The 24559-nt window shown below is 33.8% G+C and overlaps 1 protein-coding gene across 1 annotated transcript; it reads right to left on the bottom strand.

Annotated features, from left to right (window-relative positions):
• Positions 1-105: 105 nt before the first annotated feature.
• Positions 106-24559, bottom strand: LOC145048281 (GDSL lipase-like). The gene is made up of 6 exons (XM_078996736.1): positions 24221-24559; positions 24010-24137; positions 23704-23925; positions 23372-23621; positions 23060-23290; positions 106-329 (listed from the first exon to the last, which is right to left on the bottom strand). The coding sequence occupies exons 1-6, from the start codon at positions 24477-24479 to the stop codon at positions 235-237; spliced, it is 1185 nt and encodes a 394-aa protein (XP_078852862.1). The 5' UTR covers positions 24480-24559; the 3' UTR covers positions 106-234.

The raw sequence follows: 24559 nt of genomic DNA, 5'->3' as shown, positions 1-24559 counted from the left end.
AAAAAACATGATCATTTAGTAACTGCTATTAATTTAAAAGGACATGACAAATTGATTAAGCAGACTATAGAACAATAGGTACAAAGCAAATAAAAAGATGTATCCTGATTAACAAATGTCCCCACATTATATTTATTCTGCAATTAAAACTTTAATATTTATATAATGTGCAACAAAAACAAATCTGAAATTGTTCTTATATAAATATTGTACACTGAATTGAAAAAGTTGTTACTAGAAATCAACCATACTCCCGATGCCATCATCATCTTCATCATCCCCTGAAGGCTTGACTACTTTTATATTCAAGTCAACCTTAAAAGTCTCACCTAGAAAAATTCAAACAAAAATTATGAATACTAAAGTTAGGAAAAATACTTTTATTACTAGTAAAACTTGAATTTTTATATAGTTTATGAACTATGTTGTTATTTTGGGACATTTTTACATAAATGTAGTTATGAGAGTCAATGTGGGTGTTGGACAAGGGTGGCATTCGATTCGATTTTTGGTTTTTGGTTTTTGGTTTTCGGTTTAATCGATTTTTCTAGCATCTCTAAATTAACTATAACCAAACAAATAAGGTTTGGTTTAATCGGTATTGGTTTATTCTGTTCGGTTTACCGGTTATACAGAATAAAAATAATGAGACCATCCATAATATATAAACATATTCTTCTTGGAATGACAAAATCGAATTAAAAATGAACCTAGCAAGAAAGTAGCAAAACACATAGTATAATGTCATATAAGAACTTAAAAGCACACAAACCTTTAACTATCAAACATATAAATTAACAACTATATGAACATCATCAAATTTGATTCTTAATGCCCCCTCGTAGATTCACACAATCATACTACACCTAAATTTCTAAGTTTCATTCTTCATTTCTTGTGTATATTGTATATCACCTAACAACTTATAATTACTTGAGTTAAATCTAATCAGTAATAGTTTTATTTGATTTTAACACCATTTTTCATAATCTATTTTTGAATACCCTAAAGTTTCTATATTTGATTAATTATAACTAATAACTAGTATCTAATATTTAGTGATAAAATCAAACATTTGATATTTAATTAAATAAATGGAAGTGTCATGAAAAAATTGTAAAATGGAGTTTGGCACCATGTTTGCATCCCGCATGATGGTCGAGAAAAGAAGAATGTCTAATTTCTTCTAAAAAAAGGAAGCGTAGGCCTTAGGCCTTAGAGTGTATAGAGGAGAACTTGGCATCTAACTACTTAAGTGGGTCGCCTAACTAGGACCCTAGGTTGAGCATTGTTGTATTGAAAATGGATTTGTTTTTCTAGATATCTCAGATATAGTTTCCACGTTTAAAAAATCTCATAGATAGGCCCTGTGGTTTTAAATTTTTTTAACAAATAGTATCATAAAAAGATTTGTTTATCCTTTTATTATATTTTTTATTTTCTTTGTCTTTTCTTTATTTATATCTACTTTAAAATAAATAAATAACTTAGGCCTCTCTCTCTCTCTCTCTCTTTCTTTCTCTCTCTCTCTCTCTCTCTCTCTCTCTCTCTCAAAAACACCTGCTCTAGACTACCCCACCCTATTCTTCATCTTCTTGCACTATTCATCAACAGTCTTCCATTCCTACATCTCCATCATTTTTCAATCACTCTACATTTATTCAGGGGAGACGGTGCGTTCCTTGGTGCAGGTTATAGAGTGAGAAAGAGAATCAAGTGAGAGAGGGGGAAATTAGAAACAGAAAATAGACATGGATGATGAAAAAGAGAAGCAGTTGAAGCAAATTTAGAGTAAGGTTTGTGAGTAGACGGTGGGTTTCTTGGTGCAGGTTACCTAGTGAGAAAGAGAATCAAGTTAGAGAGGAGGAGAATTAGAACTAGGAAATAAACATGGATGATGCAGAAGAGAAGCGGTTGAAGCAGATTCAGAGTAGGGTTTATTAGTTGATTTAGCCTGTGCCAACGTTTGATTAGATTGTGTGACACCCATTTTCTAGATCACATCAGTTAAAGATTTAAAGGGGTCTAAGGCATGTTTTTAGGAAAAACCACATGCGACGATGTGGAGGGTTGATGACCACAATATGTCTTGGACTTTAATGAAGATCGTGTTTGGCATGGTTATCATGACGTGGCAAGAGGAGGGCCACGACATGGAAACTATTGCACCCCAAGCCCATGGATTTTAGGGTTTCCTCCATATTTAAGGACCTTAAATTTAGGGTTAGGTCATCCTCTTCAGCTTCCATCCCTCCTTCTCGAAACCCTATCCCCATTAAGTGTTCTTGAGATGTTTTTGGTGTTCTTGGCCACAACAAGTTTCTTTCCTCACGATTTTGGTGTGGAGCTTAAGATCTAGTTTCTTATAAGTGACTTGGTGAAGAACTTAAGTGTAGATCTAGCAAAGTAACCCTATTTTTGGACCACTGTGCGTATAAAGCATTAATCTTTGCTTCTACTTTATTAGATCTAGCTTATGGTCCATTTTTATGCTTTTGGTCCCTTTTTGGTGGTATGCTTGGATTTGAGATGACTCCAACCCTTTTAAACACTAAGGTTTATTATGGACCTTTTCTTGTTGGAAAGTTGGTAATTTGATCTTGTCCTTGGATCCATTCATGTTTTGTGAACGATTTTATGACATTTTGGACTTAGGGTTGTAGATCTTTCTTTGGGGTGTGCTCCTAATGCTAGATCTGAAGTTTTGAGCTTTAGTATGAAAGGATTAAGTTCTTAATGAAGATTTTGGCTTCTGGCTAGACACCACGATGTGGCTTAGAGCCTGCCACAATGTGGTGGTCTCCTGCATGTCGACTATTTTGTATAGACATGCCCACGACGTGGCCACGAGGTCTCCGCATCGTAGTGATTGTTGACTTGTTTGATCATTGAGTTTTGTTGCCTGCTAACCGTTGAATTTTAACCAGTTTGACTTAGGGTCAAACTTAGAGGATTTGGGTGTATTATTGCAAGGAGTTAGTGTGTTGTTGTGCTTCTCTGATTTTGTGGTTCAGGTGAGTTTCTCAATATGCCACATATCCCATTATTAGTCCTTTGTATGGTAGGATAGAGATATTGTTAGAGTACAAGTATGCTACTGGCTAGGGTATGTTCTTATTATGCCTTGCAGTTTAGAACAATAGCTGCTTTAGTATGCTTGAATAGTAGCATCTTGACTATTGATTGTATGATTCTGTTAGAAGTTGTATTTGTCTAAGGTAACTAGGGTAGGCCAGTCAGCAGGATTATTTATGTTTGACCAGAAAAGGACTTAATTGAGAAGTGGCAAATGGTATGGTAACTAAGGAAGGCTAGTTTCCAAGGGAATGTACTATGTTAGTTTATGCATGTGTTTTACGATATATGATTATGTGGTAGTGATAGCTTGGGTTGTAGGCAGTCTAAGTTGGATTGTCTGAGAACTCTTGGTATAATGTGTGGTTGTGATGTTCCTTTTCTATTGTTTTTGTCTTTCGGGATCATCTATTCAACTGTCTATCTGATTCCTAACTACATGTGACTTTATGTATTCTATGGAAGACCCGGAGGTAGCTCCTGGTAGTGGAGGTTAGATTGTGTCGTTTACTTGTAATGTATGTGTTTCTCATTAGGCACTAATAAAATGATGTAATTATAATTGGTCAACAATTGTAAATCTTTATGAAGTAAATAAAGATAATTATCTAAGTATAATGTGATTTGTGTGTAGTTATGTGTAGTATATGTGCTTAAGGCAATATAATAAAATAAGAAAAAAAATACATGTCTTAAATAGAATAAAAATTAGGCCGAATAACCTTGATGAAAGAGGAAGTAGTCGTTTTGAGGATTCTGGAGATATAAACAACACTCCAATCGAACTTATAATGAAGAAGTTATGATGTGTTTAAATTTCGCGTTCGACCCCATACGCCTATAGATAAAGTAAATAATGAATTTAAGATAGGTCGCCTATTAGCTTTAGTGATCTAAACAAAAGTTTGTACAAATCGTAAAAGTGAGAGCGTAGATATAGAGAACTTCCAAATATGAATTTATATGAGAAAGGTATGATTTTTCGAAAGTCTCATCGCTTTTGTGTTGACACAGAAATTGAGTTTTAGATTGGTTGATTTTTAGCCAAAACAATCTAAATGAGAGAGTCATGAATTTTTAACAGACTTTAACAATATAATCTTGTTAAAAATATAACTTCAAAATAATTCAAAATTATTTGATGAAGTAAAAAATGAAAGTTGTGGAACTCATTGATAGCTACACATGGATCTAAAACGCGTCGAAAACGGAGCCCGTATGATGAAGATACGAGTTTTCTAAGATTTTATAAAAAATCAGCATGAAGCCACGTGCAAAGACAAGATTCACGGCACACATCTGACTTCCACCCAAATCTCGACATATGGCACCACTCGGAGAACAACACATCAGTACACCAACCATTCGTGCGGCGCTCCTTGACAAAGTGTGTGGGGAGCGTATCTTTTTTTTGGCTATAAATACTCAATCCCTCGAGTTCTCTCTGCACCAAATCTAGATTTCCTTAGTTTCTAGTATACCGGCGAAGCCCTACGACCTTTGAGTACCAACTAGTAGTAGCCTTCCAGTAGAAGCTCTATCAGTGCAATTTTTGGACTTTTGTCTAGGGAATCTCTATAACTTAAATTACACTATATATTATTTTAGTGTAATTTATAGTTAATTTCATAGTTGTTGTTATGAATTATAAATAAGATTTGTTAGTAAATCCAACGTTGTATTACTGATTGATCTACTTATAGGGATGATGTCTAGGCTAGATTTAGTGAGGTGCTTAAAGTGGGATTTCCAAATAGTATACTATAACGGACCCTACTTCCGATATGATCCTATCTGGTTTTCCTTACTTGATAGATGTTGACATAGACTTTGGGATTGTTGAGTAATCTAGACTATCGATAGTCATCAAAAATAATAAACTAAGACTTAGCGATAATTGAACCCAGGTCACATCAAAGAAAAGGCTAAGTGCTTAAGCGAAGCACTGTCCAACTTTCTAGTCATCCACCTTATCAAGTGAGTGCACAATATTTTTCATCTTACACATAGATATAAAGTATCTAGATGATTAAATGATATGTGTGCCTATTATCTGAGTTACTTGATATCTGTGTTAAACGAATTATATAAGTTTACTTGATTTAATCAAATACATATTTTAATAGATACACAATATGTTAGGTAGTGATGGAAGATGAAAATGATGAGATGATGGTGACAAGATTTAGCTATAGATGAACCAGTCATTTAGAAGAGTATAGATGATGCTCACAGACTATTATAGACAATCCAATAGAAAGTTGACATGCTCGTGACCTCTAGGTTTTAATGAACTATACATTCATTTGATGTACTCTCTCCCCCCATGGTTACCTTATTGACAACTATTGCTAAAAGAATCCCACAATGCATATTGTTTACGTGTTAATGATGATGATCATTAGGATAGGTCCCTTGAGATCAATATTTTAGGATCAATATGTGAGAATAATCGAATTGGGTAACATGGAAAATTTTTGATGTAAAATATATAATTAAAGAGCTTAATTATTATGAGTTGAAAACCCTATGTGCTTACCAGGCTCACAAGCCTAACTCGCTTAATTTTTTTTTGTACCATAGGTAGCGACACAAAGGCCCAAGGATGTTGAGTGATTTATGGATAATTGTAGGACATAGTGTAATAAACTATTTTAAGGCATGTAATATTTTCTTTATACTTATGTTTCTGTATTGATGATGACATCACAAAGTTATTAATGAAACGCATTTCTTCGGAAATTCTTGGTAATAATATTATCACATTATTAGGAACAAATTCCACATTATAATTCATTTAAAAAGGATACTCTGAAATGCAATAAGAATAATTAAATCGTTCTTTCCTGACTGTGAAATTGGGGATGTCACAGTTGGTATGAGAGTCTTAGTTTAAGTGAACTAGGGATAATTGAGGATTTCTAGACTTAAACTTAGAATGCTAAGTGATGACTGTAAGATGAGTGTCTGCAGGTAGTATGCTTGAAATGACACATGCCTATCTTATATTAGGAATGATGCCTAAATTGATTTTATGTTCTAAATAATTTATGTTAAAGCATGCTATAGCGATAAGATACTTTAGGATTGCCTACCTAGGATGTTATTATTTGAATAAATTAATGGACTATTGCCGACCTAGATTTAAAAATTTTATGAGTTTATGATTCTAAATTACGGTATTAGAACCGACATGTAACTTTTTTGGAGTAATAAGGAGGATTATGCATCTATCATAAGTAAAACCTTATTTATCTTAATATTCTTGTCTTGAACGTCTACTTTGGTGTATAGATCAACATGGTGAAAACTCAGAGTGGACTAGGAAACAGAAACTAAAACAAGTAGCTTGAGCCCTGTATGATCAAACATGCACCGAGAATGGTACCAATAGTTTAACTTGTTACGATGGCAGGAGTCCAAGCAATGATTCAGGCTATAATGATTGAACAAAGGGAAGAGATGAGACAAATATTATGAAATAATAGGGATGAACCCACTAAACATGTTGTGAACCTTTATTTGAATGAAGAACAACCCGAGGAGGAAAACTACAGCCGAAATGTTAGCCAAGTTGAGCCGATAGTGGTTAGAAGAAATCAACTAGATGGAAGAGACGATGGATGTTGATGAAAGGAAAAGGATTTCATGGCATCAAATCCACCGAGTCTTTTGGGAAGCCCAAAACTGGCGGAAGTCATGGATTGGATCTCTGAGATGGAGATGGTGTCTGAAAGTTATGAATGCAACAACAAGCAGAAGATCGTTCTAGCGGTCAGAAAGTTGAAGACAGGAGTTTAGTTAATAGAAGTTACTAGCTGATACCATGCCCATGGGAAAAGCTAGTAAAATGTCTTGGGAAGACTTTCTGGTGCAACTAAAAATGCAGTACTGCTCTGAACAACATCTTCTAGAGATCAAAAATGAGTACTAGAATCTGAAGAAGGGAAATATGAGCGTCAACGAGTATGCTGCAAGTTTTACAGAGAAAATAAAGCTTGTTCCTTATTTGGTTCCAACTGAACTCTCTAAGATCAACAAATTTGCTAGTGGATTACCGACAGATTTCAGTCCAACGGTGAAGCTAGCAACCACTTTAAAAATCGCCATCTGGGCAGCTACAATTGTTGAGACCCAAATAAGAAAGAAGGTTCTAGAGAGAGCCGAGGTAGGAGAGAAGAGAAATTTTGAAGGATCTTCTAGATCCAAAAAGAAGAGAAGATTTTCAAAATCTGGCCCCAACAACAAGAAGTTTAAGGGAAGTGGCGAAGCGAAATGGTGCGACAAGTGCAAGAAGAAGCACTCTGGAAGATGCATCTATGAAGTGAATTGTTTCAAATGTAGAAGAACCGGTCATTACTCCGGTGAGTGCACATTCAACAAGAGAGTATGCTACAGCTGTGGAGAGGATGGGCATATTCATAACGATTGCCTGAAAAAGAAGAAGTATGCAAAGAAAAATGTGTCGCCAAAGCCAAAGGCAAGAACATTCTAAATGACTCTGGAAGTAGCAAAGGAGGAATAAGATTTTGCTTTAGGTACTTTCCTAGTAAATGATTTGCCTGCCAATATTTTTTTTATTATGGAGCTAATTACTCCTTTATTTCGCACAAATTTGGTAGAAGACTAGATTTGTCTGTAGATAGACTAGATATTGCTCTAGTAGTATAAATTGCTAGTGGCAAGTTTGTACCTGTTAGCAAATGGATGAAACGTATCATCATTGACTTGAATGTGAATAAGTTTCATAAGGAATTATTTCTCCTTAAGTTAAACGGTTTTGACATGGTATTAGGAATGGAATAGCTTAGTGCGGATGATTCTGAGATACTATGTAGAAAGAAGATGGTGAGAGTAAACCCTCCTAGAAAAGAATAATTTATGGTGTACCGGGACAAACGCCGAGTAAATTCTGGAATCATCACCCTAATGAAAGCTAGAAATATTTATCCAAAGGATGTACATCATATCTAGCATTCGTGGTCGATGTGAAGAAGGAGATGAAAAGAATACTAGTGGTGTGTGACTTTCCGAAAGTCTTTCCTGAAGATCTTCCTAGATTTCCCACTAATAAGCAAGTAGAGTTTCGAATAGACTTGTGACTAGGAACCACGCCGATAGCAAAAGCACCATACCGATTAACACCAACAGAGATGAAGGAGATTATGATACAACTTCAGGAGTTGTTAGACAAATTTTTCTTAAGACCTAGTTCTTCACCCTGGGGAGCTCCAGTGTTATTTGTCAAGAAGAAAGATGGGAGCATGATGATGTGCATAGATTACAGAGAGTTTAATAAAATAAAAGTGAAGAATAAATATACATTTCCTAGAGTTTATGACCTATTTGATCTATTTCAAGGCGTAAGCTACTTTTCAAAGATTGATCTGAGGTAAGGGTATCATCAGTTGAAGGTGAGAGAGCAAGATATTAAGAAGATCGCATTTAGAACAAGATATGGACACTATGAGTGTTTGGTTATGTCGTTTGGACTGACCAATGCTCCAACAACATTTATGGATTTGATGAATCAAATTTATAAAGTTTTCCTCGATATATCTGTAATAGTGTTCATCAATGACATTGTGATTTATTCAAACAAACAACAGGAGCATGGAAAGCACTTACTAGAAGTATTGGAAGTTCTAAAAAAGGAGAAGTTATATGCCAAGTTCTCCAAATGCGAATTTTGGATCCGAGAGGTGTAATTATTGGGTCATGTGGTTAACCAAGAAGGAATAATGATTGATGCAGCAAAGATTGAAGCAGTGATGACGTGGGAATGACTAAAACGACCCACTGAGATTTGTAGCATTTTTGGATTAGTTGGATATTGTAGAAGGTCTATCTAGGGATTTTCTTTGATAGTTGCTCCATTGACAGCTTTAACCCAAAAAGGAGCTACATATACATGGAGTGAGAAGCGCGAAGAAGCTTTTGAAAAAATAAAGAAGCAATTGTATGAAGCACAAATCCTTTCTTTACGTGACGGAGTTGAAGACTTCGTAGTTTACAATGATGTATCTAAAGTTGGGTTAGGTTGTGTTCTGAACCAAAGACATAAAGTAATAGCATACGCATCTAAACAAATGAAAGACCACGAGAAAAGATACCCCACTCATGATGTAACAGCCTGAGATTCAGGTACAACCAATTAGCCTTCATCTTTTATTTAATTGTCATTTTTGGGCCTTGGGTTGGGCGAGTACGCTGGGCGTACAAGGAGTACGATGCGCATACTCACGCGCCTTATTAAAACGCGTTATCACCTGGGTACGCTGGGCGTACCCAAGGTTACACCGGGCGTAACCGGTTCAGACCCAAAACCCTAATTTGGGTTGTTGGCTATAAAAGGAATGAGATGGCTTGGTTCCTCAGCCACCATCCTTCAGAAAGAAACCCTAAAAGAGTTGTTCCTTCGTTTATAGCTTGAGTGTGAGTGTTCTAAGCTTTGAGGTGTCATTTCAAGGTAGCAAAAGAGAAGATGAGTCCATTGTGGAGGCTAGAAGTTGGTGTACAAGTGTAGATCCGTGGATAGCAAAGGTTGGAGCTTCTTCCTGAGGTAAAAAGTTCAGATCTTGCCTTGTAGTTCTTATGGTATGCTTCTTGGACCAATTTATAGGGTTTTGGTCCCAAAGATGGAGACTTTATGAGCAAGTAGTCTCCATTGGCTTAGATCTATCATATTCCAGGTCTATTTGAGTTGTATGTTCATAAAAATGTAATCTTGGACGTAAATGATTGGCCATGCATGAGATCTAGATCCTTTGAGTTGAAAAGGAAAGGTATTAGAGAGTGTAGGAGCCTTTACAGCCATGCCAAGGCTTAAAGGTTCCGACTTTATGGGTTAGGAGACTTTAAGAGAGCCGGATCTAGAAGTTGAAGAAGTGTCTTAACCATTTAAGACCAAAAATAAGGTGTGGCGGAATCTAGGAATTACGTTGGGCGTAACTACCAGTACGCGCACCGTAAGGGGTTGAGACCCCGATTGTGGTTCATTGAAGTACGCCCCACGTACAGAAGCCGGTACGCCCCGCGTACTGTGGTATGTTGACTTTTGTTGACTTTTAGGGTTTTGGTCAACATGTGGACTTTGAGTCAAGGAGGGGCGAAATGGTCTTTTACCCCTCTGTGGGATAATGAAACGGGTGTAGCCTAGTCTTGGAAGCCTATATTAATTAGAATGATATTTCGTTATGATTAGGCGGGGTTGGGTCTTCGTTTCGAGATTCAGAGATAGCGAGCACGTGAGATTCTAGACTTCCTGCGAGGTGAGTCTTCTCACTATAACGTACCCGGAAGGGTATTTATGTGTGACCGAAAGGTCGGATATGTTATGGGATGTATGCATTGTATATGAATAAGTTAACCGTCTGTATGTGCTATGTATGCTATGCTTGATATGGACCGGAAGGCATTATGTTATGGGCCGGAAGACATTGTGATGTGGACCGCAAGGTCGACGCGGGTAGGACCGGAAGGTTTACCGAGTCGGGACGGAAGTCCCCTGAGACACATGGACCGGAAGGTCATGGCCTGGAAGGGCGTATGTGCGTAAGTAGTATTTTGGGGAACTCACTAAGCATTTATGCTTACAGTTGTTGTGTTATGTGTTTTAGGTACTAGTGAGGACCGTGGGAAGGCGTCGGCGTGATCTGTACACACTAGCGGAGGATTTATTTTATGATCTTGGGATTTATATGTTTTGTATGATGATATGATACTATGGATTTTTATGACTTGACTTAGATGAAAACATGTTTAAGAAAAGAAAATTTGTTTTGAAAATTTACGTTGTTACACATGATTTGGAGTTGGCTACGGTAGGTTTTGCACTAAATATATGGAGACATTATCTTTATGGCACGAAGTGTAAGCTTTACATAGATCATAGAGTCTCCATTAGCTCTTTGATCAGAAGGAATTGAACATGAGACAAAGACATTGGATATAATTACACAAGGATTATGACCGCGACATACTTTACCACCCCGCTAAATTTAATGTCGTGGCAGATGCTTTGAGTAGAAATATAAAACTAGAAAGGAAAATGCCAAGAGAGTTGAGGATTAAAATTGCCTCAACAATTATGGAAAGAATTAAGAAAGCTCAAGAGGAAGAATTGCAAGAAAATAATTGGAAGGAGGAATGTTTTGGCAAAACGCTAGTATTCGGTACAAAGAGTCAATGATATAAGGTATTCCAAAATAGGATTTGGGTACCCAATATGGAATGAGTAAGAGAACTTCTCATGGAAGAAACTTACAATACCATGTACTCAATTCATCTCGGAATTACCAAGATGTATAGGGATCCAAAGCCTTACTATTGGTGGCCGAGAATGAATCCTAACATTGCAAAGTATGTGGCTGAATGTGTGACCTGTAGGAGAGTTATGGCGTGACATCAGAAACCATATGGGAGTTTGGATCCTTTACCTGTACCCATAGATAAATTGGAAGACATTACCTTGGATTTTGTGACAAAGCTACCCAAGACAATGAGTGCACACTTCATAGCAGATAATGATAGATAGTCTATGGATAAGCTTGCAAATGTTTACGTGAAAGTGACATCAAAATTTCACAGTGTTCCCATTGACAATTATGTTAGATCGTGATAGTCGTTTTGACCTCTAGAATTTGCAAGAGCTTACAGGAAGAGATGTGTACAAAGTTGTGTTTGAGTACAACCTACCATCCACAAACTGATGATCAACATGAAAGGACAATTCAAACACTGGAGGACATGTTGGGAGCTTGTACTCTAGAATTTCTCGGTAACTAGGATAAGAATCTACTCTTGGTAGAATTTTCCTTCAATAATAGTTACTATTCAAGCATTAAGATTACACCTTATCATGCGTTGTATGGTCAGAAATGTCGTACGCCATATTGTTGGCTTGAAGTTAGAGAGAAACACTTTATGGGTTGTGAGATTGTCCATCAGACCGCTGAGAAACTGAAAGTGATTAGGGAAAGGATGTTAGCAGCTCAAAATTGTCAAAAGAGCTATGCTGATGAAAAACAACAACTAATTACGTGTGAAACCGGAGACCAAGTGTTGCTTAAAGTCTCTCTATGGAAGTGACTTATTAAATTTGGAATACGAGGAAAGCTGAGTCCAAGATTCATTGGACCGTTGGAAGTTCTTCAAAGAATTGGAAACCAAGATTAAAAGCTGGAATTGCCAGAAGAACTGGAAGGTATTCATAACACCCTTCATGTGTGTCGGTTGTGGAAGTTCAGGGAGATGTTCCCAATGTGATTCCACTTTCAAAAATGAGAATCGATGAGAATATGAGGCTGATTGAAGAACCTTAAGCGATTTTTGACCGTAAAACGAAGAAGTTACAATGTAAGATGGTTGATTTAATGCTTATACGATGGAAACCTGGGAGACATAAACTGACATGATGAGTCGCTACCCACATCTATTTGCTGATACATGATTCCGGGACGGAATCATCCAAAAGAGGAGAGAATTGTAACTCCCGCATTTCTCGCTAGACATTAATAAAATGATGCAATTGTAATGATTAACAATTGTAACCCTTTATGAATTAAATAAAGATAATTATATGAGTATTATGTGATTAATGTGTAGTTATGTGTAGTATACGTGCTTAAGGAAATATAATAAAATAAGAAATAAAATACACGTCTTAAATAGAATACAAATTAGGCCGAATAACCTTGATGAAAGAGGAAGTAACTGTGATGAGGATTCCTGAGATATAACGAACTCCAATTCGACTTATAACGAAGAAGTTATGATATGTTGAAGTTTCGCATACGACCCCAGATGCCTACATATATTATAAATAGTGAATTTTAGATAGGTTGCTTATTAGCCTAAGTGGTCTGAATAAAATTTGTAGAAATTGTAAAACCTAAAACGCACATAGAGATAACGCCCAAATATGACATTAAATGAGGAACTTACGATTTTTCGAAAGTTTTAGCGCAACTGTGTTAGCATAGAAATCGAATTTTAGATTGGTTAATTTTTAGCCGAAACAATATAAACGAGAGTTGAAGATCTCATCGATACCAATCCATCGATATAAAGATAGCCAAAAACGGACTTCAGACGAGAGAGTTGTGAATTTTTAACGGATTTTAATAGTCTAATTCTGTTAAAATATAAATTTAAAAATAAATCAAAATTAGCCAATAGAGTCTGCAAGAAAATCGTAGATCTCGTCGCTAGTTGCGCGTGGAAATAAAACACGTCGAAAACATAGCACATATGAAGAAGATATGAGTTTTCTAAGATTTAATAAAAAAAAATCTTCACGCAGCCGTGCGCACAAAAAAAATGTGCGCCGCACATCTGAAATCCACCCAAATCTCGACACATGGCACCACTTAGAGAACGACACGTCAACACCCCGTCCATTTATGTAGTGTGCCCCGATAGAGTACGTGACACACATATCTTTTTTGGGTATAAATACACGCCTCCTTATATGTTTCTCATATCTCAATCCTATAGCTCAATCCCTCGAGTTCTCTCTGCATTAGATTCAAATTTCCTTAATTTCTAGTATACCGGCTAAGCCCTACGACCTGTGAGTGCCAGACAAGTAGTAGCCTTTGAGTAGAAGCTTTGTCAATGCAATATCTAGACTATTGTCTAGGGAATCTTTGTAAGTTAAATTACATTATATATTATTTTAGCATAACTTATATTTAAATTCATAGTCATTATTATGAATTTATAAATGAGATTTGTTAGTAAAGACAACGTCATATTACTGATTTGATCTACTTACAGTGATGATGTCAAGATTGGATTTAGTGAGGTGTTTAAAGTGATATTTCCAAATAGTATACTTTGTATACTAAACGACCCTTACACGCGATATGATCCTACATGGTTCTTCCTAACTTGATAGATCTTCGCATAGACTTTGGGATTATTGATCAGGAATCTATACTATCGTTAGTCATCAACAATAATAAACTAAGACTTAGTGATAATTGAAGCTAGTTCACATCAAAGGAAAGGCTAAGTGTTGAAGCGAAGCGTCGTCCAACTTTCTAGTCATCCACCTTATCAAGTGGGTGCATAGTTTCTTTCAACTTACACATAGATATAAAGTATCCAGATGAATAAATACTATGTGTGCCTATCATCTGAGTTACTTGATATCTATGTTAAATGAATTATATGATTTAATTGAATAAATTTTTTAATATATACAATATATTGGGTAGTGATGGGTGATGAGAAGACTTGAGTATTGATGAACCAGTCACCTAGCACAGTACAGATGACGACCACATACTATTCTAGACAGTCCAGTGGAATGATGGCAGGCCCGCAACTTGTAGGTGTAATCAACTATCTATTCATTTGATGTACTACACCCCCATGGTTGCCTTATTGACACCTATTGCTAAAGGAATCCCGGAAGCAGTAATCTGTTCCCGTTGATGATTATGATCCTTCGGATTGGTCCCTTGAGATCAATATTTTAGGATTAATATGTACTAATAACGGAAATGGGTAATCGTGTAATTTATTTGATGTAAAATATATAATTAAATAACTTAATTATTATGAGTTGAAAACCATATGTGTTTATTAGGCTCCCAAGCCTGACCCATTCGGTTTCTTTGTATCAAAGGTAACGACACGAAGGCCCAAGGATGTTGTGTGATTTATGGATAATTGTAGATCATAGTGTAATAAACTATTGTAAGGCTTGTAATATTTTTATTATGCTTATGTTTATGTATTGACGATGACATCCCGAAGCTATTAATGAAACACATTTCTTTGGAAATGGTTGGTAATAATATTATCACATTATTGGGAACAAATTCCGCATTATAATTATTTAAAAAGGATACTTTGAAATGAAAAAACAATAATTAAATTGGTCTTTTATGGTCGTGAAAATGGGGATGTCACATTACTCATTGGGCGGGGCCTATCATGTACAGTTGGGCGGGTATCGTTATAAATCGTTGGGTGGGACCTGTTATGTATGGTTGAGCGGGGCCCATTATGTATAGTCGGGTGGGGCCCGTTATGTATGGTTGGGCGAGGCCCGTTATATGAGTTGGGGTTGGGTCCGTTACGTAAGATATATGTATGAGGCGAAGGCATTTGCTTGCTCAGCATTAGAGCTAACATCCTGTGTAGATGCGTTATATGTATGATGGAAAATGCGTTATACTAGAGAACTGACTAAGCTTTATGTTTACATGTGTGGATTAAATTTTTTGCATGTCGTTCGTAAGAAGAGCCTGGCGGGATTGTACACACGCATCAAAGATGTTTGTTTCCGTGGTTTTGTAAATTTAACTATGATAGTGTATGGTTTCAATCAATAAAATGTTACTCAATGGTTTTGAAGAAAAGTTTTAATTGGTAATTATATTTTAGAATTCAAAAATCTCTTTGTAATATTTGGGACATTTCAGATTGATTCAAAGACATGTGTTTGTCGGAGGTAGGTGTAAGAGGTGTTGTTGCTACTTATCAGTGCATGTTGGATTTGTAGATGATCATGTGTGGGATGTCGTATCGATGTCGAATCTGATGGACTTGCTGAGTTCTTTGGAGGATCGATTTTAAAATTCCATGGCTCCAGGTGGAGCCACCTCCAGTGCTAAATCTCCATCGTTAGAGAAAGTGTGTGGGCGTTTATCCTAGCAATCGATTTGCATTTGCATTGGAATTAGAACCTATTTCAGGTCACTTTTTTGGAACAGACTCCACCATTGGTTTCTAGATTTCAATATTTAGAAGCTCGATTCCACCATTTCCAACCAAATATTCGTATAGATTTCTTCTTCCATGGATGATGTTACATAAAATTTGAATTTAGGGTTTATAAGCTTAATCTTTTGGTCACCTTCATTTCGTTTACAAATCTAACCAATTTTTGTGTATCTGGTCACCAATTTGAAGATTCCACCACCTAAAGCCACCACAAACTGCCATTAAAATGCCATATGGAAATACGATAGAGACCAAAGGAGTTTTCGACTTCATTGTTTCTTGAAAATCCGATCGTATAGAAAGGAAATGTATAGACATTGACCTTTTTATGGACCCTTTAATTGTTAATATATTGAGAGATTCAAATTGACATGTTGACAAATCTGATAAGAAAAAGGAGTAGAAAGTTGAATTGAAGTTTGATGAGCAAGTTACAGTTGCAGAGCTAAAAGAGAAACTTAAAAAATCTTTTAATGGTTGTTGCATTGAGAAAGAAAGATATGGAAACAAGATAGGTGGGAGAAGAAGATGAAGTTGGGGGATTTGACTTTTACTTTACGAGAGAGAGAGAGAGAGAGAGAGAGAGAGAGAGAGAGAGAGAGAGAGAGAGAGAGAGAGAGAGAGAGAGAGAGAGAGAGAGAGAGAGAGATGTGAGTCATTAATAATAACAAAATACTAAAAGGAAATAGTGAAAAATGAAAAATAAATATGTAAAGGATAAAATGCTTATTTTAATTTTAAAAGGGACTAAATCTACAACAAAACTAACTGAAAATGACTAGTTGTTAAAAGTTTTGAAAACAAAATGACTGTGTATGATGTTTTTTAAACTTATTCACTATATCCTAGATTTCTGAAAAACACAAAGACCATTTATCAGGTTTTATCTTTTGTATATAAAATGTTATTTTATACAAATGAAATATAAATTTTTTTTATTAATTAAATACTTTATTTTGTATTTTGGTTTAAAAAACTATGAAACTCAACTAAAACCAAACCAAATAAAATTTTCTAACAAAATCAAATTAACTAAAAACCAAAAAAAACATAACGTCATTTGGTTGTATTTGAGTGGACTTTTTTTTTCCATGACATAGTGTTAAAATTGATCATCTTCTAATGTAATAGTAGTTTATTGGTAGCCAATGTGAGACTAACTCACTTGATCGAGGCTTTACCTTTTAGACTGAAGGCCTCAAGTTCTATTTGAAACTTTGACGGTTTTGTAATACTAACTACTAACCATTAGTCCATCCATAATGATAATAATAATAATAATAATACTTTATTGGTAATCTACCCAACCAATAGAAAGCGTGACTACTTAAACTTTAGATAAGTATACTTTCATATGATTATGTACGATTACATTAGACCTATAATTTCTTATCCACAAGTGTATATATTACAAATTATTATTTCTTATCCACATGTGTATGTGTCATGTTCATTTATATTGGGATATATAATATACACTACAACTTCATCTAAACTTAGGTACTAAACCACTGAATTATGTAGTTTTATCTTATTAAATATACCGGTTCAGTTTTCATTTGATAAATAGACAATTAACCTTGCATTTCTTTCATTTATTATTGTTTAACCATCAATCTTTTCTTTCCTTTATTATTGTTTAATAATTCACACCAATAAACATTACCGTTTTCAACCATGACGAAGATCAAAGATAATTAACATTTTTGCTTCCCAATCAAACTGATTGCTTCGATACTGCAACGTCAAGTATTAATCATGAATCGCGTAATTGTAATCCCGAGCAAATAAAACGACGTAGTTTCATGAGGTTTACTACCTAAGCTTAGGTAAGTCTGTAATGAATATTCACTTTTTCCTATATATATATATATATATATATATATATATATATATATATATATATATATATATATATATATATTATAAAGCATATTAGTTATATCTTGAATTTCAAAAGGTATAAGTTATAAATCTTTTTTTACATATCAATTATGCATAAATAATTCATTAGTATTTGCCAAAAGTTCGAAGAATTTAATTAAGGAAAGTAATTAAGAAATTCAATTTGGAGCAAAATAAAAATTTTAAAATATTAAATTCATGTATATAAATTAATTAACATTTCTTAAACAAAACACCAATAATAATTAATTTATATCAATAGTATAAACATGCAATATAAACATAATGTATAAACATAATTATTTTATTTAAAAATGATAATTTTTTATTATATAATAACTAATAATAAAATTTGATAATTATTTCTTAACCAAAAATGTTATATATATATATATATATATATATATATATATATATATATATATATATATATATATATATATATTAACAAAATAAGTAAATAATTATTCAAAATTATAATATTTATTAATTTTGTTAGGATATATGTAATATATAATTTTTAAAATGAATTCAATACAATTAAGGGTCCCTACCTAACCGATTGGTTGCTTGACCCATTGAACCGCACAACTACCGCATATATATATATATATATATATATATATATATATATATATATATATATATATATATATATATATATATATATATATTACGTTTTCTAGACTTAAGATTTTTTACACGCGAGCTATATCGTAACTTTAGTCGACAATTTTGTATATAATTAATAAATTATTATATAACTTTTACTATTATTCATTTTTATATACATATATAACTTAAAGCAACATTTTGTTAAGTTTCACGTCAAATACATGCTTTTGAGCCGTACACGACATGACGAGCTTTTTAAAATCTTATTTATTACTCTTATTTCCTGATATCCTGCTTGTTTTTAAAATTGATTTCAAAACATTGATGTATATTGGTGACCACAATGACCTCGTTTAGAATAATATTTAGATCCACAACTAATTGTAATTGTATGTGTGTTATAATTAGTTTCATTATTATTTAATCATAAATGTTAACTACTAAATGGACTCTTAATATGTAAATGTGGCGTATTCTGCAAATGTTTCATCTGCGGTCCAAGTCTTATTTGGCATGAAAGAAGTAGATTCTATTTAAAAATAATGTATATGTAAGTCGTTCTAAAAAATTATAAATACTAATTGTCAAACGTATTGATTGCCAAATATATTTATTTAGAAAAGATTATATTTATTTTCAATTCATCTAATCATAAGGCTAAGGGTATCCTTACGCGTGAGAAATGAATGAAAGCATGCCATGTCATTATTTTAACCATTCCACAACCAAACCATTAGGTTGTGAAAATTGTGTTCACTATTGAGGTGGTGGTGAAGAAGAGAGAGAATGTAGAGAGAGATAGACACACACAAAATTTCCACCAATCAAAGTCCATGTCTTCTTCCGTAGCACGTACCACGCCACAAGACACCCACCCATCTTTGGGGCGGTGTTCACGCGTAGCCTACTATGTCACATAGGCATTACGCGTAGGTTGACCCAATCCATACCTCATGGCCTAATAGTAAGATTAGAATCCCGACATATCTGTCAATTTGATGGGATGTATTCTTGGTAAAAAAGACGAAAGCTCTAGTAATATTCTACTTCTACATGTTCTAACACAGGATTTATTTCTATGAGTGATATTCTACACATGATATTAAAATATAGGGAGCTGATTTTTCCGCGTTATCTTTTGATTCATCCACTGAAATTTTATTGTATGGACACTTCTACCCCTCAAAACCAATTTTAGTTGTAATTTATGATATTGAAGAAAGAGAAAATAAATTGGTTCCAAATGTCTCCATGATTTACAGTCGAATCTCCTATTCAATAAACTCAATAATTTCCACAGATACGTCTTCAGACGATCGATGCTTCTTCATCTTCGATTCGAACAGTATGTGAACTAGGTGAAAATGAAGTACACTCATGCTTGGGGTACGAAGTGACAGTATCACTGGAACGAAAATAAAGACCTAGGAAAGCAGAATAATCACTTGAATTTAGTTTAAAAACCGAATATCGGCCATGTAAAAATTCAAAGGTGCACTAAAAATTGGACTCTTGGCATTCATAATTGTGTTATTCTCATGTGAATGATTGGAACCTGATATGAATTCTTGTTTCGTTTTGGCATGGAGCACGATACTTTTTGGTTTCTTGTTTCAATTTAGTGACCAGTACCAATAGCGATTTTACTGCTTCTTCTTAAACTCCCCAAACTCCAAAGGCATATGATTGTAGGTGTGTGTGTGCATCATTATGTGTGGGTGTGTTAAATATCGATTTTTAAGTGTGTATGTGTGTTTGTTCAACATCGATTTTCAAGTGTGTGTGTGTGTGTGTTCAATATCGATTTGCAGGTGTGTGTTCATAATCTGTGTTCTTTGTCTGGACAATAATAATTATAAGGCACAAAATGAGGTGTATAATCTGGGTGGTTCTGCAACGCCTTGTTCACGTGTTGAATCCTCGTTTAATAATTAGGTTTCCAATGAAAAATGAAATCTGAAGCGAACAACAGATCTAAGTATTTCAAAATCTAAAAAAAATACAAATAGGATAGTTGATTTTAGATGCAAAATAACATGTTGATTTGCATAAGATTGAGAAATGAAAAAAGATCCTCATTAAATACACAAATCTGCATTTTATGAAGATGAAAATGAGTTGGGGGTATAATTATCCATGCATTAAACTTTCAGTGGATCAATGAAAATGTGCCGTTGAAAAATCAATTCCCTAAAATATATAGAATATTACACATGAATGGCGTTTTTTTAAATAAAAAAGATTCAAAAGATATAAATAATTATGTTTTTTTTTTCATTTTTCATACACTGTTTTCATTTTTTGACACCCGAAAAATATGTGGTCAGAAAGCGAGCATTGTCTTACAAAATTCATACGGTCTTATAAAATGAAAACTTCAATTTTTGTTATCCAGTAAATTAATTTCATTTTAAACGATTAACATTTTAATTAAAATGTAAATTTTAAAAAGTATAATCAACGGTTACAACATTAATTTACGTAAATCTTTTATTAAATTATTATTATGAACAAATTGTTTTACATAAAAACATATCTTAATAATATATATATATATATATATATATATATATATATATATATATATATATATAATTTTATTTTATACATATAAATATAATTCTTGCAAAACATCAGTAGATAGTTTATCAACTTATTGCATTTTGGTATCAAATATAACTTGATCCATATTATTTTCTTAAAATGCAGTTTGACATCGAACATAACATACTCCACTACAAAATCAATATTTGTTTAATTTTATACTTCAAATTAGGCGAATACCCGCACATTGCGTAGAATACAACAATATATTTAAATTTTTTACAAATATATGTTTTTTTAAATATATCAATGACGCTGTTGTTTATTTTTATATAATAAATTGGTATAAACATTTTTTGTTTTGAATTATATAATAATATAGATATCTCTGCCCACGGTTTACTTATGAATAAAATTAAAATATCATATGGTTTAATGATATATATAGTTGTTGTTATGATAAATTAATTTTAAAAAGTTTATTTGCTTAAATTTTAATTTCTATAATTGTAATTATTTAAAACATCAAATATTTTGAAAAGTAACAATATAATTTTTTATATACAATGTTACTTTTAACTATTGTATTTGTAATTTATTTAAAATAATGTATTTGAAAACTATTTATTATTTTAATTTGATTTTAGAAATTTAACTTTTTTAAAATTTATTTGAAAATCAATCCCACATTGGTAAAAAGAAAAACTAGATGCTAGCAGTTAAGACAATAAGTAATCCCTTCTATCATCAATTAGTTTTAGAAAAATTAACACTATTGTTCATTTATGTTGATTCGGCTAGTAGCGATCCTAACATATATTTGTTTTTTCAAAAAATAAAGTGGCCTAAAGTACCAAATCAGTCCTATAGAAACATATTTGTAAAAAAATAAAAATAAAAATACAATCTTGAAAAAAATGTGCATATACGACAGTCACATACGTGTATAAACGTCAGATATTCACAAAGTTCGTACAAAATATACATATACATGTGTCATATATGTACATTTTTTCGAGATTTTTTCTTGCAGATATGCTTCTATATGAATGATTAGATGCATTATGTCACTTTTTTTTGAAAAAAAAATATCACATAAAAAAGTTTGCATTTTAAGAGTGGTTCACGGTAATATATGGGCTCACATACATACTTCAATACAAGAAATGTGTACAACAGAAGGAACTTACTAGACACACTCGGTATCGCTCTTATTGCGTAGTTCTCCAATTCATGTGTTTCGGTTCAAGTTAATCTAAGCCATCAACTTTGCTTTGTTGTCCTTGGGACAATAAGGGCAACTTTAATATCGAGTGTCTTGCCGTTGCTATTGTCACTAATATTTCGTCATTATTTCCATCTAAATTTTCATCATTGCCGCTATTATCACTAAGATGTCGCTGCAATTTCTTTGTTACAAGTATTGACTCTTAATCAAAATAACATTTTTTATCCTTCCTGTTTTGTAATTACGAGACATAGTTGCACAATCAATGATCGATTTGTTTGCTCTTTCTTTCTTTCTGGCTATAAACCCTAACGCCGACGATAAACCCACTTGCTTTCTTCGAATCGTTGGCAATCATCACCGTGACAACCACCACCGATTTCAGAAATACAAAAGGTACACCACCACCACCAATCGATTTCAAGATTTTCATGTTTTTTCCGATGTTTTTCCTCACAGCCTATCTATATTTAATCTAAGGGCCATGTTTGATGACTTTTCATTCTTTTAGGAGTTTGGTACTTATTTAATCTGTTTGAATTTAATATTCCTTAGTTTACACTAAACAATTGCATTTTTATTTAATTTATCTTTTAACACTTTTATACTTTTCTAAAAAATTAATAAAATATATCAAATTTCAGAAACATTTATTCTCTACATATAGAGATAAGCATCCATATATATACTCTCAAAATACTTTTACTTGCTAATAATTATCATGTAAGATAAGTCATTAGACTTTACCGTATATTATAATAATTTACTTGTGACTTGTGAACGATCAATAAAATATTCAATTATATATTGCGTATATTGGTTATTCTCATACCTATAATCACTAGATAATGTGTACGATTCACCCTATAAACATCCACATATTCTAAAATAATTGTTTTAGAAAAGTAACTATATTAATCATATATTAATATCTTAAATTTAAACGATAAGTACCTTGAAACAAGGCTTTTAAATTGTAAGGTGTTGTGACTTTGGAATCTCCATTCCAAAACAGCTCTGCGAATTGGCGGCTTGCGGCTTCACTAGGGTGAGCGGAGTCGAAGAAGACATAATCATCAGGATTATCACACAATTCAAACTTTCGTATTCCTCTCTTTCCTCCACAACTAAAAATCCCTCGGAAAGGACCACTCCCACAACATGCACTCTCTCCCACCTTGAAACCTGCAAATCCATGAAAATCCAACGACGTTTTATGTGATACTTCACGAATTCAAAACAATGAAACTCACTCACTACAAGTACCATATTTTGATGGGTTCTTTATCCGTTTGTTAAGAGCAGTAAAGTGATCATAGTTTGCAAACATGAATCCTTCAGATTGTTTTGTCATCTCTTCCATTTTCTTGGAAAGTAATCGATTGTGTAGACTTGCTATGGTGTTAAATTCTTCGTTGCAGGTATTACGTGGGTGTAGTGCACGAGCAATAGGCAAACAACCTAACGGTGGGCTCAAACCAATTCCAATCTTCCTCCCACCTTTTTCATGGATTTCCTTTTTAAGTTAAGAAAAAAGATTTGTTTAAATATTGAGGTAATTAATTAATTAACTAGAAACATATATAATTCCTGTTTACCTTGAACATATTGGTCAGGTTTCCGATCACCATTTCCACGAACTGCTCATGATAATAACTACTATGGTTGTCGTCGACGAGGACTCCATAGTCGTTGACTACGCCGCTAAATAAGTAGACAGCGTTGGACAACAGCTGCTCGGCTTTCACATCACCTAAATCCTTCCTAAAACGTTTCTCCAAATTGGAGAAATACTGTAGCTGTGTCTTGAGATCAATTACCTACATGCATCCATTAGTTTATATATGAAATCGAGATATATGAGAAAATTCAATGGTGGGTATGAAAGAAGGGACGACACATACAAGTCCCGCATTGGTTTCAACTAATGCACCAGATCCCGCTGACGCAAAATTTACTCCATACAAAAATTCATTATTATGGTAACGGGGGTCGAGATACGCAGGAATGAGAGGCAATCCAGCAAATTCAGCTGTTAAAAAAAGGAAAATTAAGAATGATAAGCAAGAAATTGAAAGAAAAAGAAAGATTGACGGTTGTTTGAGATATTGTCACCGATGAAATCCGAGATGAGACGGCCATTAGAGAATCTTCCGGTTGGCTGATTGAAGTATGATTCGCCATAGGGCCAAAAATTCGCTTGTTTATCAGCAGTAGTGTTTATGTAGTTGTTGTTTCCAGGATCAAAAAGTGAATCACCGAAAATGAAGAGCGCAACATGTTTGTTAAAATGCCCCTGAGAACTCTGGCCACTTGTAATGAGGAGCAGCAGACACGAAACATGGAATCCCAAATCGGTTTTAGCAAAAGCCATATGTCTGAAGCTGTTCTTCAACCTCGACCTTGAGTAGTTAAATTTAAAAAAAAAAAAATGCAAATTTGGTTTAGTTCTTT

Source organism: Lactuca saligna, chromosome 5, assembly GCF_052625555.1.
Source record: "Lactuca saligna cultivar CGN05327 chromosome 5, ASM5262555v1, whole genome shotgun sequence".
Lineage (NCBI taxonomy): Eukaryota > Viridiplantae > Streptophyta > Magnoliopsida > Asterales > Asteraceae > Lactuca > Lactuca saligna.
Note: the sequence above shows the minus strand (reverse complement) of the source record. Positions and strands in the feature narration are given on the sequence as shown.

Coding starts and splice junctions, on each gene's coding strand:
- LOC145048281 (XM_078996736.1), bottom strand. CDS start 24,479: ATGGCTTTTGCTAAAACCGATTTGGGATTCCATGTTTCGTGTCTGCTG. Junction 23,622..23,703: donor ACCTGACCAATATGTTCAAG/GTAAACAGGAAT, acceptor TAACTTAAAAAG/GAAATCCATGAAAAAGGTGG. Junction 23,291..23,371: donor AAAGAACCCATCAAAATATG/GTACTTGTAGTG, acceptor ATGGATTTGCAG/GTTTCAAGGTGGGAGAGAGT.